General features: G+C 59.5%; 1 protein-coding gene across 1 annotated transcript; it reads left to right on the top strand.

Annotated features, from left to right (window-relative positions):
• Nucleotides 1-180: 180 nt before the first annotated feature.
• PDLIM2 (PDZ and LIM domain 2) lies at nt 181-17,484 on the top strand. Its single transcript, XM_058550543.1, is given in 14 exon segments — nt 181-846; nt 849-1,015; nt 1,048-1,133; nt 1,136-1,220; nt 1,222-1,247; nt 2,364-2,458; nt 3,171-3,322; nt 5,448-5,517; nt 5,650-5,801; nt 5,958-6,036; nt 9,423-9,505; nt 9,739-9,887; nt 11,435-11,552; nt 12,608-17,484. Coding segments are annotated over 14 exon segments (1,896 nt in total). The 5' UTR covers nt 181-390; the 3' UTR covers nt 12,786-17,484.
• The last annotated feature ends 27 nt before the right edge of the window (nt 17,485-17,511 follow it).

Below are 17,511 nucleotides of genomic sequence, written 5' to 3'. Positions count from 1 at the left end.
TGGTTGGCAGAGGGCTGGGGGTATGGGGGGCGAGGACCAGCGGTGGTGGTCCGCTGGCTGGCCCCAGGCAGGGCAGCAGAGAAGGGGAGGGCAAGGGCAGGAATGGAAAAGGCATCAGCCTATAAGAATAAGGGACGCGTGTGGCCCAGGAGGGTGCCCATGACCTCCAGGCGCGAGTCTCTCTTCGTCTCCTCCTGGGCCTGGCAGGTCGCTTTGAGTGGCGCGGGCTCGCGGGGCATCTCAAGCAGGGCAGCTCTGCACGGCCGCCGCCCAGGGAGCCCGCCGGCCCTTGGGGGAGGCGAGGGGCTGCCCCCGGGTTGGGATCTGTGGGTGTCGGGGCGGCATCTGCGCCAGCGTCGGAGCCCGGAGTGGGCGGAGGAGCCAGGCAGGATGCAGACAGTCCAAGCCGGCTCTCCCCGCCCCGGCCCTAGGGGTGGGGTGCTCGAGGGGCCCTTTGAAGCGGGGTGGGCGCGGCCGGCCCGGGAGAGCTTTAGGGGATGGCAGCTTCAGCTGTCTGCTAAGTGGGGCGCGGGACCGTCACCAGAAGGCTTCCCCTGCGCTCAGGGGGCAGTCGGGAGGACAGGGCACCTCGGGGAGGACAGGGCACCTCGGGGAGGACGGCCGCAGACTCTCAGGGGCTCTACGGAGCGTGACCCCCGCACCCCAGCGGGCGCCGGGCAGGTGGCAGCGCCGGGGCTGGGCTGCGCGGAGGAGGCGGCTTCCCCGACCAGGGGCGGTGGCAGGGGCGGCCCTGGGATCACATGGGCGGAGGCAGGTCCCGGAGCCCCGGGCGGGCTCTCCCCAGACTCGGGCAGACGGCGGCGGGAGCGGCGGCGTCTCCTCGCCCTCCCTCCTTCCCTTCCCTTCCGTCCTGGGCCTGGCCGCTCAGCCCGACAGGTGAGCCAGAGCCAGATGAGCGCGCCCACCTGAGCGCCATCCGCACAGCGGCGCCCTGCCCTGGCCGGCCCGGGCTCCTTCGCCCCCTGCGCGCCCGCCGCCCCCTCGGCGCCCCTCGGTGCCCGGACTACTCCGGGTCTGCGCCCGCAGCTCCTCTCCCTGCTGCCTCCCTCGCGGTTGGCGCCCCCCGCGGGCTGGGCTTTCCCCGTCCCGGGCGCTCCTCCTCCAGCCCCTGGCCCGCGGGTACTTTGGCCTCGGAACGTGGAAGGCGCCAGAACTGGGAGAGCCGGGCCCACGCGCTGGGCACCTCCCGGCGGCCCCCGGCGCGGAGTCCACTGGCCAGCTCAAAGGTCTGAGAATCCAAGGCGTCCGAGAGCCGCCAGCGCCCACCTGGGGGTCTGGGGAGGCACAGAGGCTGGGCCTGGGCGAAAGGAGAAGCCAAAGGGCCTGGAGGAGGGCAGACGGCCCCTGTTGCCTGGGTGCCCCCTCCTCAGGCTCCTAGACTCCAAAGGGGCCCCAGTATCCCCGGTAGCTTTGGGCAGCACTGCAGTCTCTGGGCCTCCCCTGGGAGTGGAAGGGGGTGCTGGGCAGAGTGCTGGCCCAGCCTGGCACTGTAGCTTCCTGGCTAGGTTGTCTCCTGACTCCAGAACCAGAGGCTCAGGAAATCCTACAAGGGCTGGGTCTGCAAGGACACTCCCTTGCCCAGCGGAGGGGGCAGTGGATGGGAGGCCTGTGGCCCCAGCTAGCATCAGTCAGCTCCCCTGCTGGCCAGCACCAGGGGGTGGGTGTGCCCAGTTTGGCAAATGAGCCGGTCCTTCTTGCCCGGCTGGTTGGAGGACAGCAGACCCCTGGGGGAGGTAGGAAGCCCAGGCTTGGCTATCTGGAGCGCATTGCCAGGGGCCGGGCAGGCAGCCAGGAGGCCCCTCTGAAGACCCTCACCATATTTTGTCAGCTCCCACCCTGCCAACTACTTGAACAGTCTGTGGTGGTGCCACCCCCTTCCTTGCTGTCACTTCTGTTCCCAGAGCACTGCCCTCCCCCAGAGCAGGGAGGAAGTATCTTGTGCTGTTGGTTTTGGGGACAGGAAGCAAGCACTAGCGGGACTTAGCCCTGATGGTGGAGGAGGGGGAGAGGGAGGAAATGCTGACATTACCACCTGCCAGCCCTGTGCCAGTTCTCCAGCAAGCCCCTGCCTGGCTCCCTGACAGTCTGCCTCCAGGGAGCCATCTGCTCAAGATGAGAAGGGGGAACTCAAGAGTGGTGGCTTCCCAGGGTAGGGGGAAGTGAAACTGGTGTTGAGGGTGGTAGTCAGTCACTTCCTCTACCCTCCCCACCCACCCCAGCTCCTGACTGGCAGCTCTGTGGACCTGTCATCCCCTCTCCTCCCTTTTGCCTCTCTCCTGCCACCTTGCAGCGTCCCTTGGGGGCTGGGGGCAGGCTCCACCCCTCCATCCTTTCTTCCTCAGGTATGGCGCTGACAGTCGATGTGGTGGGGCCGGGGCCCTGGGGCTTCCGCATCACTGGGGGCAGGGATTTCCACACACGCATCATGGTGACCAAGGTAAGGGCTAGTTCCAGGAGATAAGGAGGTGCCTCCAAAGAGTCTGCCCTGTCTATCCAGTCCCCTCAGACACCTTTCATTTTTCGTTCTAGAGCCAGTCTTGCTTCTGGTGTGTTGGCCAGGGAGGGCTGGGACCGCTGCGGGAATGGGCTCCTAGGGAGTGAAAGGGAGCTGGGCCAAGGACAAGGCCTGCTCTTTTCTCCGAGGTCACCAACTGCATGTCTGCTGGCAGCCATTTTGGGTAGTTACTAGAACAGGAGCCCCCGAGTTCTTGGCAGTTTTCCCTTGACCCAGGCCCAGGCCGGGGAGCATTTACACAGAGGGCTTGTGTGCGGGCAGCCACCTGCATAGTGCGATTTGCACGGGCAGGGCTCTCTATCCAAAAGTATTTCTAAGCACAGTTCCTGAAATTCTGCCACTACACGTTCTTTGGGAGGCCCCTGTTAGAATGCCACTGCTGGGTGGTAGTGGGGGGCTGCGGGGGGAGTAGGGGGTTGCCACTCCAGCTGTGGAGGAGATTAGCTGATTAGCTGGGCAGACCCGGATGGGCAGGGAGAGAGATGTTCAAGGGGACGCAGGCCAGCCTGGTTCAAACCAGCTTCTGTGTTTCTTGGGCAGGACAGAGGGAAGTCCCATGTCCTCCATCCCTACCTGAGTGTCACCACTGTGTGAGCGGGGGTACCTCAGACCACCTTCTCCTCATCCCCTGCAGGTAACCGAGCGGGGCAAGGCCGAGGCTGCTGACCTCCGTCCTGGCGACATCATCGTGGCCATCAACGGGGAGAGTGCAGAGGGCATGCTTCACGCCGAGGCCCAGAGCAAGATCCGCCAGAGCCCCTCGCCCCTGCGGCTGCAGCTGGACCGGTAGGCCCTCCACCTCTGCAGTGCCTGCCAGCATTCTTCTCTCCTCTGCCCGCCCATCACACAGTGCCTCCCTCACCCCCTGCCCTCAGCCTTAACCTGGCCTTCCCGGGCCATGTCGGCTCAACTGCGAGAAGGTTTCAAGCTCTGGGCCTGTAGCAGGGTGGGCTGAGGGGTATCTCTGTGCCCAGCTGGGCATGCAGCCACAGGCAGGGCAGGCTGGCATCAGCTACCTGGATGCCTGGGTTTGACTGGTTCCCAAGTGTGCGGGGTATGAGGCGGGGGCATGAAGTGGGTTGAGGAGGAGAAAGGTGTGCCTTAGGCTGGGTCTTCAGGGCCTCTGCCTCCAAGAGGGGTCGGCTTTTGCTCAGATCCCAGGGGTGGGGTGAGGAGTTTGGGGGCTCACTCCCCACAGAGCCCTCTGTCCCTCCCCATTGCCTCTCTGGGACCTGCTGGTGAAGGTGGATTCCCAGGCTTGTAGGGTTTTCAGCCTGGAGGCCTGGGTTGGGGGGGGAACAGGTGGCTCCCTGGGGTGGGGCATTGCATGAGTCACAGGGCAGGAATGCTGGGAGATCCCCCGCCAGGAGAGCCCTCTGGGCCGGCCTTGAAGCTGAATCAGGTACCTCCTGCCTCTCCACTACTGCCCCCACCTCTAGGCTCTCTCTGGGCCCTTGGCTCCATGCCCTCACCTCACCCCTGCTGCCTCACAGTGCTGCAGAAAAGCTGGCTCCCGGGATGTGCTCGCGACCCCGCCTCTTTGGTGACTTCTTTGTGCCACTGCAGCTCACGAGTGTTTGCAGGAATGGGGCCCAGAGGAGGAGGGTGGAGAGTACTTCATGGCATCTAGGAAGGGAACCAAGATCTATAAGAGGCTGCAGAGTGGGGCGGGGGAGGGGCAAGGACCACCACTTCCTATCAGGTCCCTCTTGGGGGGACCCAGCCCCATCAGGGAGGTGGGCCTGGTTGAGCACCCCCAGGCCTCCAGCTTCACCTCAGGCAAGTCAAGGCTCTCTGTCTCTTCTTTCTTTTGCCCAGCCCCCTCTTAACCCCTCCTAGCCACACCTCTCACTGCAGCCCCATCCCCACCCCCCCCCCCACCACCACCACCCCTGGGCCTCTCAGGCACTCAAAAGCCCTGTGGCAGGAAGCAGTGCTCTGGCTGGAGCCAAAGCCCAAGCTCCCTTCCCTCTGACCCAGGAGGCTGAGGCCGGCATGGTGGGTGGTGATGAGGTTCTTGCTGACCTCTCTAGAAGTGCCGGACACCCAAGAATGGCGTGGTGGGGATGGGACATGGCAGCCTCTTTCCTCAGCCTCAGCCAGCTCCCAGCCCTCCAGTGACTTCCTGTTCAAGGCTCCAGCAGGCTCCACTGGGAAGGGCTTTGGATGGGGTTCCTGGGGAGCAGGGGTGGGGGAGCCCCTCTCGCTGGCTGCCTTGGTGACTGGTGGGGGAGCTGGGCCTGCGTGTTGCTCTGGTTCTCTGGGCCCCGCCTCTACCTGCCTGGCAGGAAGGGGGTCCAGCCCCACACTTTGTTTTACTGGGGAGAAGCCTGCCTCCCCTGCAGAAGGGACCGGGAGTGACCCTCTCAGAGGTGTTCCAGCCATCAGTGGCTGCAGCCTGGGCAGCTGGCCCAGCCATTGTTGGGCTTGAGGACTTTGGGCAACTCGCTTTCCCTCTCTGGGCTTCAGTTTCTCCGTGGGTGAAGGATAAAGGATTCTTTCTATGAAGGCAGCAGTCTCTCCCAAAGTTGATCTACAGACTGATGCTGACCAGTGACAAAGTTTGGATGAAATGCCAAAAAAAAAAAAAGAAAAGAAAATGAGAAGGTGGGGGGATAATGTGAGGCGTTTTCAATAAAATTGAATTTATTAATCTTTTTGCTGAAATTATGTCCTTTCTACTCTTTGGTGCTGAACTTTCTTTTCTTTTAAGAAATGACGGTGGTCGTTGATAGTAGTTGTCTGTTTTGAATTTGGCAAAGTTAAAAGTTGACAACTCGATGTCTGGGTGTTCTGGACAGTTTACTAGTCTTGAGAATCTGCTGTTGGAACAGCTGAAATCTGGCCCCTTCCAGCTCCGCGGGGGGTCCAGGACCCCTGTGACACTCGCCTCCCTCTGTCCTCTCCTCAGGTCTTGGGCTGCCTCTCCCGGGCAGACCAATGGGGACAGCTCCGTGGAAGCGCTGGCGACTCGCTTCCAGGTAGGATGGTGCCTTCCGCTGGGAGCCCCAGCACCCTGCAGTGAGGGGGGCCTGAGGGGCAGGGCTGGTGGGGGAGGGTACCCCCTCCCTGCTTCTCCTGCCCCTCTCTCCACAGGGCTGCTCTCTCCACAGGGCTCCGTGAGGACGCACATTGACAGCCAGTCCTCCCTGAGGTCTTCCTGCTCCAGCCCCACCTCCCTCAGCCCCCGGCCAGACAGCCCCTTCTCCACGCCACCACCCCCCAGCCCTCACGGCCTCTCTGGAGAGGCAGTGATCAGCCGCAAGTGAGCGCAAAGGGTGGGCAACCTGGCTACCTGGTCCATGCCGGGCCTCTCCAAGTCTCAGTAACTGGGTTTAGGAGATCCTGAGGGCATCCTGTTTCCCTGGGGCAGCCTGGATGGGGCCCCTGGCACTCACACTGTCCATTTCCCCCATGTCAGTTTCCAGAGCCTGGCACATTCTCCAGGACTCGCTGCTGCTGACCGCTTGTCCTACGGGGGCCGCCCCGGAAGCAGACAGGTTAGGATACCCAGGGGAAGGAGAGAGCCTCCCATCCCTGCTGGTTGCCAGTGCTGCCCATGGGGCTGCAGGTGGCTGGTCCTACCTAGGCAGCCAGCGTCTCCATCTCCTAGCAACAGGCATACTCCTCTCCTGAGCTGGGAGACCATCGCTTCTGGTGGTCAGCCACACTTTCTGTGCCCGGCCCTGCCTGGCCAGTACCAGGTGGCCTTCCACCTCTTGCACTCCTGCTCACCGCTGCCGCCCCCTTCCTGCTGGCCTCCTCGATTCTTGAGTGTTTCTCTTGGGCCAGGGCTGAAATAGTTTTGCTGCTGTTGTTGGGATGATTCCTTTTGGCTTTGGCTGCATCTCTTGAACACATTCCTCCCCATTCCAAGCCCCATGCCCGCCCCCAACTCCCACCACCCCATCCCCCTTCTTCCTCCTCTGACTCAGTGCAGAAAACCACCAGCAGGACTGTGGTTCTGCCTCAAGTTGTACTTGGCTTGCTCTCTGTCTGCCTCTGCTCCCTGCCCTTCTCCCCTGGACACCCCCAGGCCCACTGTCCACTAGTGCCAGCCCAGCCCCCCTTGGTGGCATTTCTCCTCTCTAAGAGCAGAGGTGGGGAGGTGAGGGAGTGAGGTGGCCAACAGTCGTGGGCCACAGCTGCTGGGGGCAGAGTTGGGAAGGCATGTCCTGCCTTTGGGGTGAAGGGGATGAGGCCCAGCTGCTGGAATCCTACCTCTGGTTGAGTCTGCATTCCAGAAAGCAGAGCCTTTGGAGACGGCTGGGGGAGGGTCCTAGAAACTGGGGACTCTGGAGAAGGAAAGAGTTCGGGTCCTTTGGGGGCTTCACAGTAGGGGCTCCCTAGTGCCCTCTCTGGGCCCACCCAGTGGCCCACCAGGCAATGTGGGCCTAGAGATGTATTCGATGAGATCCTTGTCTTTAAAGAATTTAGAATGTAATTGTGAAGATAAGACAAACATGCAAAACAATTTTGGAACAATTAAGCCCTAAACAGTGTGGTCTTAATTATAAAGGCAAGAGGCTTCCTGGAAGGGGAGAGATGAGTGGGTTGGGGTGGCCCGAGAAGGCTGTGTCAGGAATTTTGCTGGACGTTGGAGGTGGGAACGGGTAGGTTTAGGTTAGAGAATAATGAGATGGGAAAACAGTGGTACAGGCAAGACCTGGCATGTTTGGGACTGGGGGCCCTTCTTGGGGAGACTTTCAGCTGAGACCAGCCAGGAATGAGCTTGGCCTAGGGCATGGATGGAGAGGGCCCGTCCATCCTGGCCTCCTTCCTCGTGGTGTCCCCAACCCGGGCAAAAGGGAGATGCGGGTGGTACAGGGAGTGGCTCTCAAAACAGCAGCAGCACCTTGGAACTTGTTAGAAATGCAAATTCTCAGGCCTCAGCCTAGACCTACTGAATCAGACACCAGGGTGGAGGGGTGGGATGGGGGCACCAACCTGTGTTTAAGGAGTCCTCAGGGATATGATGCACACAAAGATTTGAGGACCACCCATGCAGTGTAAAGAGAAGCCCTGGGCTGGTGGTGAGGAGACCTGGGTTGGTCCCACCTCTACTGTGTTACCTTGGACAAGCCCCCAACATCTCTCTGGGCCTCAGAGTCAGACCTGATGCACTGAGTTCCCTTCTCTGACCCCGAGGCCCCTGCTCATTCCTTCAACAGATATTTATGGAGCAGCTGCTTTGTGTCAGGACCCTGCTAGGCTCTTGGGATGTGTTGGTGGAAAAACAGAGAAATTCCTAACCCAACAAAGCTTGCATTCTGGTCTACCAACGAGGCTGTGGTCAGACGGGGTGGGAGTCACAGGGCCGCAGCTCCCTCTTGGGAGTCGCTGTGTACTTTAGCACCTTAAAGGCTCTAAGAAGTCCCGTGAGAAAGAAATATATTTAATTTTATTAATTTCTTAAACTTGTTTAACTGCAGAATTTCTCCTGGCAGCCCCCTTCCTCTGCCTCTCACTTATTGACATCCCTGTGTTCCCCTGAACATCTTGAGAGGTCTTGCCACAGACGAGCTCTTGATGGGCAGGCGAGCAGCCTTTCTAGACTTGGAGATGAAAGGTCCCTGTGTGAAGGCAGGTATCCTCGCTGACTGGGGGGGAGTGAGGAGAAAGGCAGAGCCGCTCCTGGAGAGGGAGCTGGGCTCCTCTCCACCAGGGCGAGGTGGTCTGGCAGGAGGAAGGGAGCAGAGGTGACTGTAGACAAGGTGCCCCTGCCCCTGTCTGCTGTGCCATGGCCTTGCTGCTGGCTCCTGAGCTGCCTGAAGCTTCACTGAGCCCAAGGCGCAGGATACCACCAGCCCGTATGGTGCCCTTCTGGAAACCCGAAGCTGCCCCTGCTGGGTCGGCACCTGCCTTGGTGAGCAGGTGAGAAGTAAAAACAGTACCTCTCCCTCTGGCTGGCTTGAGGACTTGGCTCACAAAGGAAGCCTGGGCCGGATTTCAGCCCTCCCTCCCCGCTGGCCAGTACCCCTGTGCAGGGCACATGCTGGCCTGTCTAGGACAGTGAGATGGGACATTGTTCTTGAGTAACTGGTGTGGCCCTCATTCCTGAGGAAACTCGCTCACCATCCATGAGTTGACCGCACGGCACCCAGGACCTGGGCGTGGACTCCCAGCCCTGCCTCTGCCTCCCCTGTGGCTTGGACCAGGCACTTTGCCCTTCTGACCCTCAGTCTTCTTACCTGTAGAACATTTTCCCAAAGAAGCCCAAGAGCAGAGGAATGCAGACCGGTGGGGTGAGGGTCTGGGGCTGTCTTCTCAAGACTCTGAAGTTTCCACTTTTGGACGAGGAATTCATGCAGTTTTTTCATTTGACTTCATAGTTCGTCCCTGGCTTAGAATTGTAAAATGGAGGGATTTTAGCTTTCTAGGAGACTGTGCCCTCAGCCGGGTGCACTGGCCTGCCTGGTGGTCTCTGAGGCTCTCTTTTCTTTGGGAGTTTCCTTTCCCCACTGCAAAGGGTCAGCTTACTTCCCTCTCGGCTTGTTCTGTGGGGTCAGAGCTAGGCCCCAACGTGCACCATCTTTGCAAACACATAGCATGAGATAACAAAGGAATGTGCCTGGTGTCCGTGCTCAGCTGTCACCTGCTGGTCTTTATTCTGCCTTTTGCCCAGTCCCTTTGCGGAGCCCTCACACCTCCATAGCTGGGTGCTGGCCTCCCTGCCCTTCTGGGACGGAGCAGGAGCAGACCCTGGTGCCCTGGCTCTGAGGGCAGGGGCAGGGTGATGGTCCCTCGCAGGGGGCCTGCTGGTCAGCAAGGGCCAGGAGCCCTCTGGTGTTGGGCCTGGGGAACAGCCGGGCTTGGCAGCCAGATGGGTGTGCTGGCCCAAGGCTCCCACTGCTGGCTCCTCCCCTGGCGCCTCTCCTTCCCACAGGCCAGCCTCGGCCGCGCTGGCGACTCGGCTGTGCTAGTGCTGCCGCCTTCCCTGGGACCCCGTTCCTCCAGCCCCAGGCTCAGGTACAGTGGGCCCTGGAGGGTGGGGTGGGATCTTGGAGGTCCTGGGAGGGGCATGAGACGGACGGGCTTCCCAGAGAGGGATGGGGGGCGTCCCCGCCTAAGCCCAGTCAGCTTTCCTTGGGCCCCCAGAATCCTTTGCCCCTGGGACACTCTTTCTCTGCCCCATGCTTGGGAACGGGGCCCTCCTAACACCCAGGAACGAGACGCTCAGTCCTGGCTGCCTCCCATCCCAGCAGTGTGGACTCAGAAGGGGGAAGCCACCTCCCGAGAGAGGACTCAGAAGTCTTCAAGATGCTGCAGGAAAATCGCGAGGGGCGGGTGGCCCCCCGGCAGTCCAGCTCCTTTCGGCTCTTGCAGGAAGCCCTGGAGGCCGAGGAGAGAGGTGAGGACCCCAGAGGGCTTGAGTAGGGGAAGGAGGTTCCCCAGGACACCCTGGGACCCTGCCTGGACACGTTATTGAACTAGTATTTCTTAAGTGCTCATCCTGGGAGTAGGCACCGGGGAGGACTCGCAGAAGCCCCGGTCCCTGCATGATAGGAGCATGCACTCTGGTAGGGGCTCCCAGGCGTGGGATCAGGAAAGTGGCAGGGAGCCATAAAGGCGGGCGGGGGATCCAGGTGGGCTGGGTCTCCAGGGAGGGCTTCATGGAGGAAGAGGGATTTGACTTGGCCCTTGAGAAAAGATCAAGACTTTAACAAATAGCCTTAAGATGGTGGCAGGGAACACTGTGGAATGTGGAGGCTGGCAGCCGGAGGCCTTCTGGGGTGGGAGCAAGAGAACAGCAGGGCCTGGCAGCATGGAGGGTGGCCGTGGAGGTTAAGTCTTGGCTGTGAGGCTTCGCATGCCAGGCTGAGGAGCGCCCTAACCCAGGAGGGCCTGTTAAATGATGCCAGGCCACCCGGAGATGTCTCAGAGAGCGATCAGAGATACGGGCTCTCGCCGGCCATTCAGTTGTTCATTCTACAGACATTTACTGTGTCCATCCGACAGGCAGACGTGTGCAAAGTGTGGAGATTGAAGGCGATCAGGACCCACCTCTGCCTTTGAGGAACTCTGTTTATTGGGGCAGATGGGCCTGCCCAGTTCCCAAGGAAGTGGACAGTGCCACAGGAGTGTGTGTGTGTGTGTGCGTGCATGCGTGTGCAGTGTACTGCCCTAGTCCAGGGAGAGATGAGGAGGCCTGGCCTGGGCAGTGGCCTCAGCAGGGGGAGGATGGGGCAGTCAGGAGAAGGATTTGATCTGCAGAATCACCAGTACCTGTGCTGGTTCCAGCTCTGATGGTTAGCTCTTGGGAGTGTTTGGAGGTAAGGGGGACAGTGTGAGAAGGTTCGGAGCAAATCTTGTCTATCATGACCCTGAGGCCTTGGCAGGCCCTGGGAAAGGGCCCAGGGAGAGGCGGTGGGGTGAGAGGAGCACAGACAGATGGTGACTTCACCACTGGAGTCTCGGCATCCTCGGCTGCAACAGGGACGATACCTGCCCAATAACACCTGTGCTTCATCTTAGCGTTGTTCCAAAGTTCAGATGCAACCATGCACATAAAGCCCTTTGAAACCTGCACAAAGGTTTGTGGGGCTGTTATTATCTATTATTACCATCTATTAATGTCATCATGACTGGGTCACAGGAGAGGTCATGCCTGCTTGGCCTGACGTGTCAGCCACTGAGCACAGACACTCCTCAGGGTGCCTCAGCCTCCAGTGTGCTCCCTGCACTCAACCAGCCTCGGCCAAGGGTCTGGCACACTCACGTCCTTCCTCCGCTACCCGTTCTCACACCCAGTGTTACTTTAGAGGTCCGCTTGTACATGCGCCTTTCACAAGTCTCTCGGGAACCGTGTTGAGGAGGTGGAGTACATAAGTCAATGCAGCCTGGATTCTGCTGCAGGGGGATGAGTGCTCACGTATCTGTCACCCCCACCCCTCCCAGGTGGCCCACCTGCCTTCCTGCCCAGCTCGCTGAGCCCCCAGTCCTCCCTGCCCACCTCCAGGGCCCTGGCCACCCCGCCCAAGCTCCATACATGTGAGAAGTGTGGCACCAGCATTGCGTGAGTGTGGGGACCGGGGAGGCAGGGCACACGCTGGCAGGCGGAGGGCAGGATGCTCTCAGGAGGGGCATCCTGCATAGAACCACCAGTCAGGGACCCTGAGGGGCGCATTGCCACAGTGGATTTGTGATGGTTAGTGGGTTATTTCAGCCTTCTCCTGATGCCTGTGCTGGCTTCCTCCTGCTGCATCTCCTCCTCCCCAATTCCCCCCTGCCCCCGGGAGTAAGAGATGCTCCTGCTTTTGATGTCTCTCCCATAACCTCAAAGCCTCCGGAGATCTGCCTCTAGATAAGGTGCCTCCTGGAAAATCTTGCTCTTACCCCCTCCCTCACCCGCTTTGGAACAGAAGGAATTTTCCGGAGGTAGGTTCATTTTTCTCAGTGGGTGGCATTATAATGCAGCCACATTCTCTGGAAGATTGCTGAAAGCACCCCCCCCAGCCCCATAAATTTCTTACGTGCTCAGAGTTGAGGGTCAGATGAGTCACTTTAGGCAAATCCCTCTGCCTCTGTGGGCCTCGGGGTTTTATCTGCAGAGTGGAATACTATCCCCCCTGCTGTGCGGACACAAGGAAGTTGTCCTGTATGGTGGTTCTCAAAGAGCCCCCAGGGGCTTGTTGGAGGCATTGCTGGCCTGCAGGCCAGAGCTTCCTCTCCAAGAGGTCTCTCGCCCCAGAATTTGCATTTCTAGCTTGTCCCCAGGTGATGCGATGCTGCTGGTCCTGGCACCTGGGACCACGCTTTGAGAACCACTGCTCCACCTAACAATCCAGAAGATTCAGGATGGAGTTTATCTACTTTTATGTGTGGGAGGAATGCCTTTTTTTTGATCGGGGGTCCAGGGGGTGGGGGTTGGGAGGGTTGTTGAAGCGAGATTCCTGAGGGCGGGCTTGGGAAGTCAAGTGTCTGAGAAGAGTTTGGAATCTTCCCAGGTCCAGACTCTGGCCTGGGAACTCGGCTCCCTGGGAATGGGAATGGGAATGGCGGCCTCATGCCTGGTGCTCCTGTTCCCCCCCGCCCCACAGACTAATGGCTCTCCCCTCTCTGTCCTCACAGGAACCAGGCTGTGCGCATCCAGGAGGGACGGTACCGCCACTCGGGCTGCTACACCTGCGCAGACTGCGGGCTGAACCTGAAGATGCGCGGGCACTTTTGGGTGGGGGACGAGCTGTACTGCGAGAAGCACGCCCGCCAGCGCTACTCCGCACCCCCCACCCTCAACTCCCAGGCTTGAGTGCCCTCAATTCTGCGGGTACCTCCGCGCCAGGGCCACTCCAATAACAAGTTGGCATGGGAGGGTGATGGTGGGTGGTGGGGTCCCCTTCCTCCTTGCTGGGTGAGGCCAGAGGCTGGGACCTGTCTTGGACTGTGGGTGAGGGCAGCCCCCGTTCCCAGGCCTCTGCTAGGTACTCTTGCTTGCCCCTCCAGGACAGGCCGTGCACCCAAGCGTGAGGTGGGTGCTGCACTGGACATCTTTGCCCAGCAGGGTTGAGCAAGGTGGGACATGGAGATAAGCATCTAGAAGGGGAGGGGTGGGCCAGAGGCTAACGGTGTTCACTGTGTAAAGTTTTCGACATATAAATATCTGTACATGGACAAAATAAGTAGACGCCCCTCTTTCCTCTCCTTTCCTGCCCTGGCCCCTGGGGGTGGTGGAGAGAATTTTTTCACTCTCAGTCTCCCCTCAAAGCCCCGCCCCATGTGGTGCTTCGTCACATGACGCCCCCCTGCTGGAGGCTTGCTTCTTTAGTCAGGGTAGTGCTCTTCCTGGATCCTTTTGTAAAGACGCCTGTTCCACTGGGACGACCCCCGGTACTCGGGGGTACTGGGGCCTGGAGGACGGGCAGCAGAGAAACAGGAGGCAGGCCCCAGACCCATTGTGCCCAGGCCCATCTCCGTGACAGTCTCAGGCTCTGCCAGCACCCGCGGGCTGGCGCTCTGTGCCCCTCGCTCTCCCTGGTGTGGGTGCTGTCAGCCCTGCTGACTTGCCCAGAGGAGCTGGGTGGGCAGGAGGGGCAGCCTCTGGAGTACTCACCAGAAATAACCTTGGACAGAGCTGCAGGTTAGCCTTGCCTGGGAGGGACAACCCAGCAGAGCCGCCACCGAGATCACCACCCCCCAAGAGCCTGGCCTCCAAGCCAGGGCTGGTCTGTGCTGGCTTCATTGGTGGCGGATTTGAAAAAAACCTCAATGCTCAGCCAGTGCTGGGCGTGCCTGCTCTAGGAGATGTCTGAGTGAGGCGGACAGCAGTGGTTCCCTGCCCGAGTTCTGCCTGATTCACCCACCAGCCCAGTCCTAATCCTAGAGAACATTTCAGAAAGGCACATGGGTACTGCTGGGTGCTCCAGACCCACCCCGCCCCCCAGCTGGATCAGCCTGACGGACAGGCCGCAGCCTCGGCTTTATTTTCATAGGAAAGATCAAAGCTGGGCTTCGGTGGGTGCTTTGTGCTCTCTGGCTCTCTTTGGAAGGCATCTTGGCGGAGACTATTTGTGTTGCTTCTTCAGGCACCTGATATAATTTACACCTTGATATAATCATTTCACCTTTTGCCTGGATGGCTGCCTTTATTTTCATAGAAAAGATGAAGGCTGGGGCCGGCCCCGTGGCATAGTGGTTAGGCTCGCATGCTCTGCTTCGGGTGCCCAGGGGCGCCAACCTACACAATGCTCATCAGGCCATGCTGTGGTGGTGTCCCATATACAAAATAGAGGAAGATTGGCACAAATGTTAGCTCAGGGACAATCTTCCTCACCAAAAAAAAAAAAAAAAAAGAAAAGATCAAGGCTTTCTGTGGCTCAGGAGAATGTCAGGCTGGGACGGCTGGTCCAAATAGGGTAGCCTCCTTGGTGCCACCTAGTGTCAGGTGTAGGCCATGTGAGAATGCTCACAAAAACGCGAACTTGCCGTGGGTAAATACTTGGGTTCCAGACAATGGGACTAGAGAAAGATAGCACTTTTTTTGCTTTCCCGAAGATAATAGTCCAGTGGCAGCGACTGAGCTAGCATGAATGAAACAATGCTTGGGCAGTGAGTGCTGAGAGCCAATGTGGGGCACACAGGAGCCCGGTGAGTTCAGAGCAGGGCCATCTGTGTGAAAGGATGACCAAGTGGAGGAGAGAAACGCCAAGTGCAAGTGGAACACTCAGTTTAGTGCAGTGGCCGAAGGGGATACTGAGATAAGATTGGAAAGGGAGATGGGAGCCTTGAATGCCAGAAGAAATGGTTTGAACTTCACCTTGAGGCTCTGGGGACACTGAAAATTTTAAGCAGGGAAGTGACAGGTTGGAAGGGGTGGGTTGGAATATTATTGTGGTCAGATCCCTGCCTGTAATAAACGATGCTGGGCCCGCAGTGTTTTAAGGAGTGGAGAACAGATGGGGAGTGGAGACACTTGTGAAATGGGAGTGCCAGCGAGCTGGTGAACGCCTTTCAAAGGCCAGGGCTGGATGGGTTCAAGCTAAAACCCACCTCTAGTTGTGGCAGCCAGCTGTCTTGCGAGGGGCCTGAGGGTTTCAGTTCCAGAGCTCTCTGTAGCCACGCGGGAGCCCGAGCCTGGCAGTGAGCTTCTTTGGAAGATGAAGTTATTAGCCAAGCCTGTTTGTCAGCAGAGCCAGTTGAGGGCAGTCTTTGATCTTTGCCCCAGCCCTCAACCCCACCAGACATGGTGGGGGGAGGCCACCCAGTTATGCGACGGCAGGGCCCTCTTTACTCTTTTCTGCATTTTGGGGAATAACTTCAGAAATGATGACAGATTTGAGGTAGAAGTGGTCCAAGAGAGCACCTAACACAGCCCCCTTCAGATGGAGATGAGAAAGTGACTTTCCCAAAGTTACACAGCCAGGTGATTCTCAAGTGCCGGAAGTGCTTTAAGTGCCCTGACCCTAGTCCTCACAGTGCTGAGGCGGGTATTGTCGTCATCCTTGTTCTAGAGATGAGGAAACTGAGGACAAGGAGGATAAGTGACTGGCCCAAGGACCTCGCTGGTAAGGGAAGGGGGCTGGGATGAAACCTGGAGCCTGACTGCTGGGTTTCTGGCTTGCCTGGGAGTGCTCTGGCCCCTCCATCACCAGGGGCAGCCTTCCAGGCCATAAGGGAGGTGGCCATAGCTCCGAGCCATCTCCAGTCTGGCAGGAGCTCCCCCAGACTCTTGGCTTTGCCCTTGTTCCCACAGGGCCTAGCTCAGTGCTGAGCTTGTAGGAAATGCACTTCCTGAAGCTGGGAATTCCCCCTCGGAGGGTGAGGGGCAGTGGGGCATCCCTGGCCTCAGTCTGAGGGATGACTCTGCTCCGGCCACCCTGTGTCTCAGGAACTCACAGGCAGCTGCTCACCCCTGAGGTGGCAGCCAGGAGTGGCTGTGCTGCCCCTCCCATTCCTTCAGGCATCACTCAGAGGGAGATGATTCTCTGGTAGTGGGTAGTAGGCGGGTGAAGGAGAAACTGCGGAGGGGGTTGTGCAGGGCCACAGAGCTCTCTGGGTGGTGAAGGCCTGGCCCAGCTCTGCACACAGGGCACCCACAGTCAGGGCAGCAGAAGGCAGATGGGAGGGAAGTGTGTGGCCCCCAAGGAGATCCCCAATCACCAAGAGGGCTCCAGTATATCTGCATGCAGTGGGTGGTGGAGCTGGCCTGGAGGGAAGTGTGCGTTGGGGTGTGTGTGTGGGGGGGGGAGCATTCTTTTGAGCCCACGTCAAGCCTTGTGCTGACACTGCTCTCCTGCTGACTGGGCTTCCTGTCCCAGATGCATTCCTGCCCGAGTCACCACGGAGACTGCTTGGAATCTGGCCTTACATTCTCCAAATTCAGGGTGAGATCTGGCAAAGGTTCCCTCCCTTCACCTCCCCACTCTCTTACTTTGGAGGGAGGAAGCCACCTGACTGGCCAGCCCTCCTACCCTCCTACCCAGGGAGGGCTGGGATGGGGTCTGGCACGGCCTGGGGGGTTTGGTGCCACATATCCTGTTGGACTTGCATACAGCAGTTCCTGCCAGGCCCAGCATTCTCTGTTTCCCTCTCTGTATCTGGAAAAGAGGAACGGGGTGGGGGTGCTGTCCAGGAGGATAGGGTCTGGAGGGGCAACCCAGAGGACTCATGATTAGCAGGGATGGGATTGGCCTAAAGTCAAGGTGTTAAGAGACGGCCTGTAATTCAGGCACTTGGTCTTTATTCCTTCTGGGGGCTTGGCTGTGGGCTTCCGTTTCCCCATCTTATAAAGTTAGAATCTTGCAGTTTGTGGTTTTTTGGTGAAGGCTCCTGCCAGGGTGGTTCAGGAAGGGTAGGAAGGAGCAAGGAGCAGAAGGTGGGGGGGAGGGGCGCAGACTGTCTTCTCCCTCCCAACGAACAGACGCTTCCTCCCACTGGCTCCAGCCCCAGCCTCCTCCCCCAGAGGCTCTGGGGCAGGTCTGCGCATCCGCCAGCTCCCTTATCTGCCTCCAGGGGATTGGGATCCTGCTGGGATCTTTTTCCAGCCGGATCACCTTCCTCAGGAGGATGAAGTTTCCTTGGAGGCCACCAGCCCGTCTGGTTATCAGACAGTCTCACCTTCAGCAGCTGCCTGGGCTCCCAGCCCCCTTTCAGAGTGTGGGGGTAGAATCCCATGGACCAAAAGAGGGTTGGGGTGGGGACAGAGAAGCATTTACACTTCCAACGCCTCCAGGCTGCTCCCCTGTCCCCTGGCTCACTTCTTCCCCAGATCCTGAAGTCCCACCCAGCCCCCAGCTTTCGGGTACCCGGGTGAGGAAGAAGAACGGGGCGAGGAGGGGATTCAGATCTAGCCCAGGAGACAGGGCGCTCTGCAGTTGCTGGAAAGGACTTCCCGGGGGCAGGAATCATTTCCCCCTTTTACCGCACCAGGCTTCTGAGCGGCTGAGCGACTGAGCCCCGGGCACGCAGTGGGGAGCACCGGGACGCCCGGGTCCTGCTCCGCTCTTCCCACGGCCGGCACGTGGGGCTCCATTTCCTTC

This window comes from Diceros bicornis, chromosome 11, assembly GCF_020826845.1.
Source record: "Diceros bicornis minor isolate mBicDic1 chromosome 11, mDicBic1.mat.cur, whole genome shotgun sequence".
NCBI lineage: Eukaryota > Metazoa > Chordata > Mammalia > Perissodactyla > Rhinocerotidae > Diceros > Diceros bicornis.
Note: the sequence above shows the minus strand (reverse complement) of the source record. Positions and strands in the feature narration are given on the sequence as shown.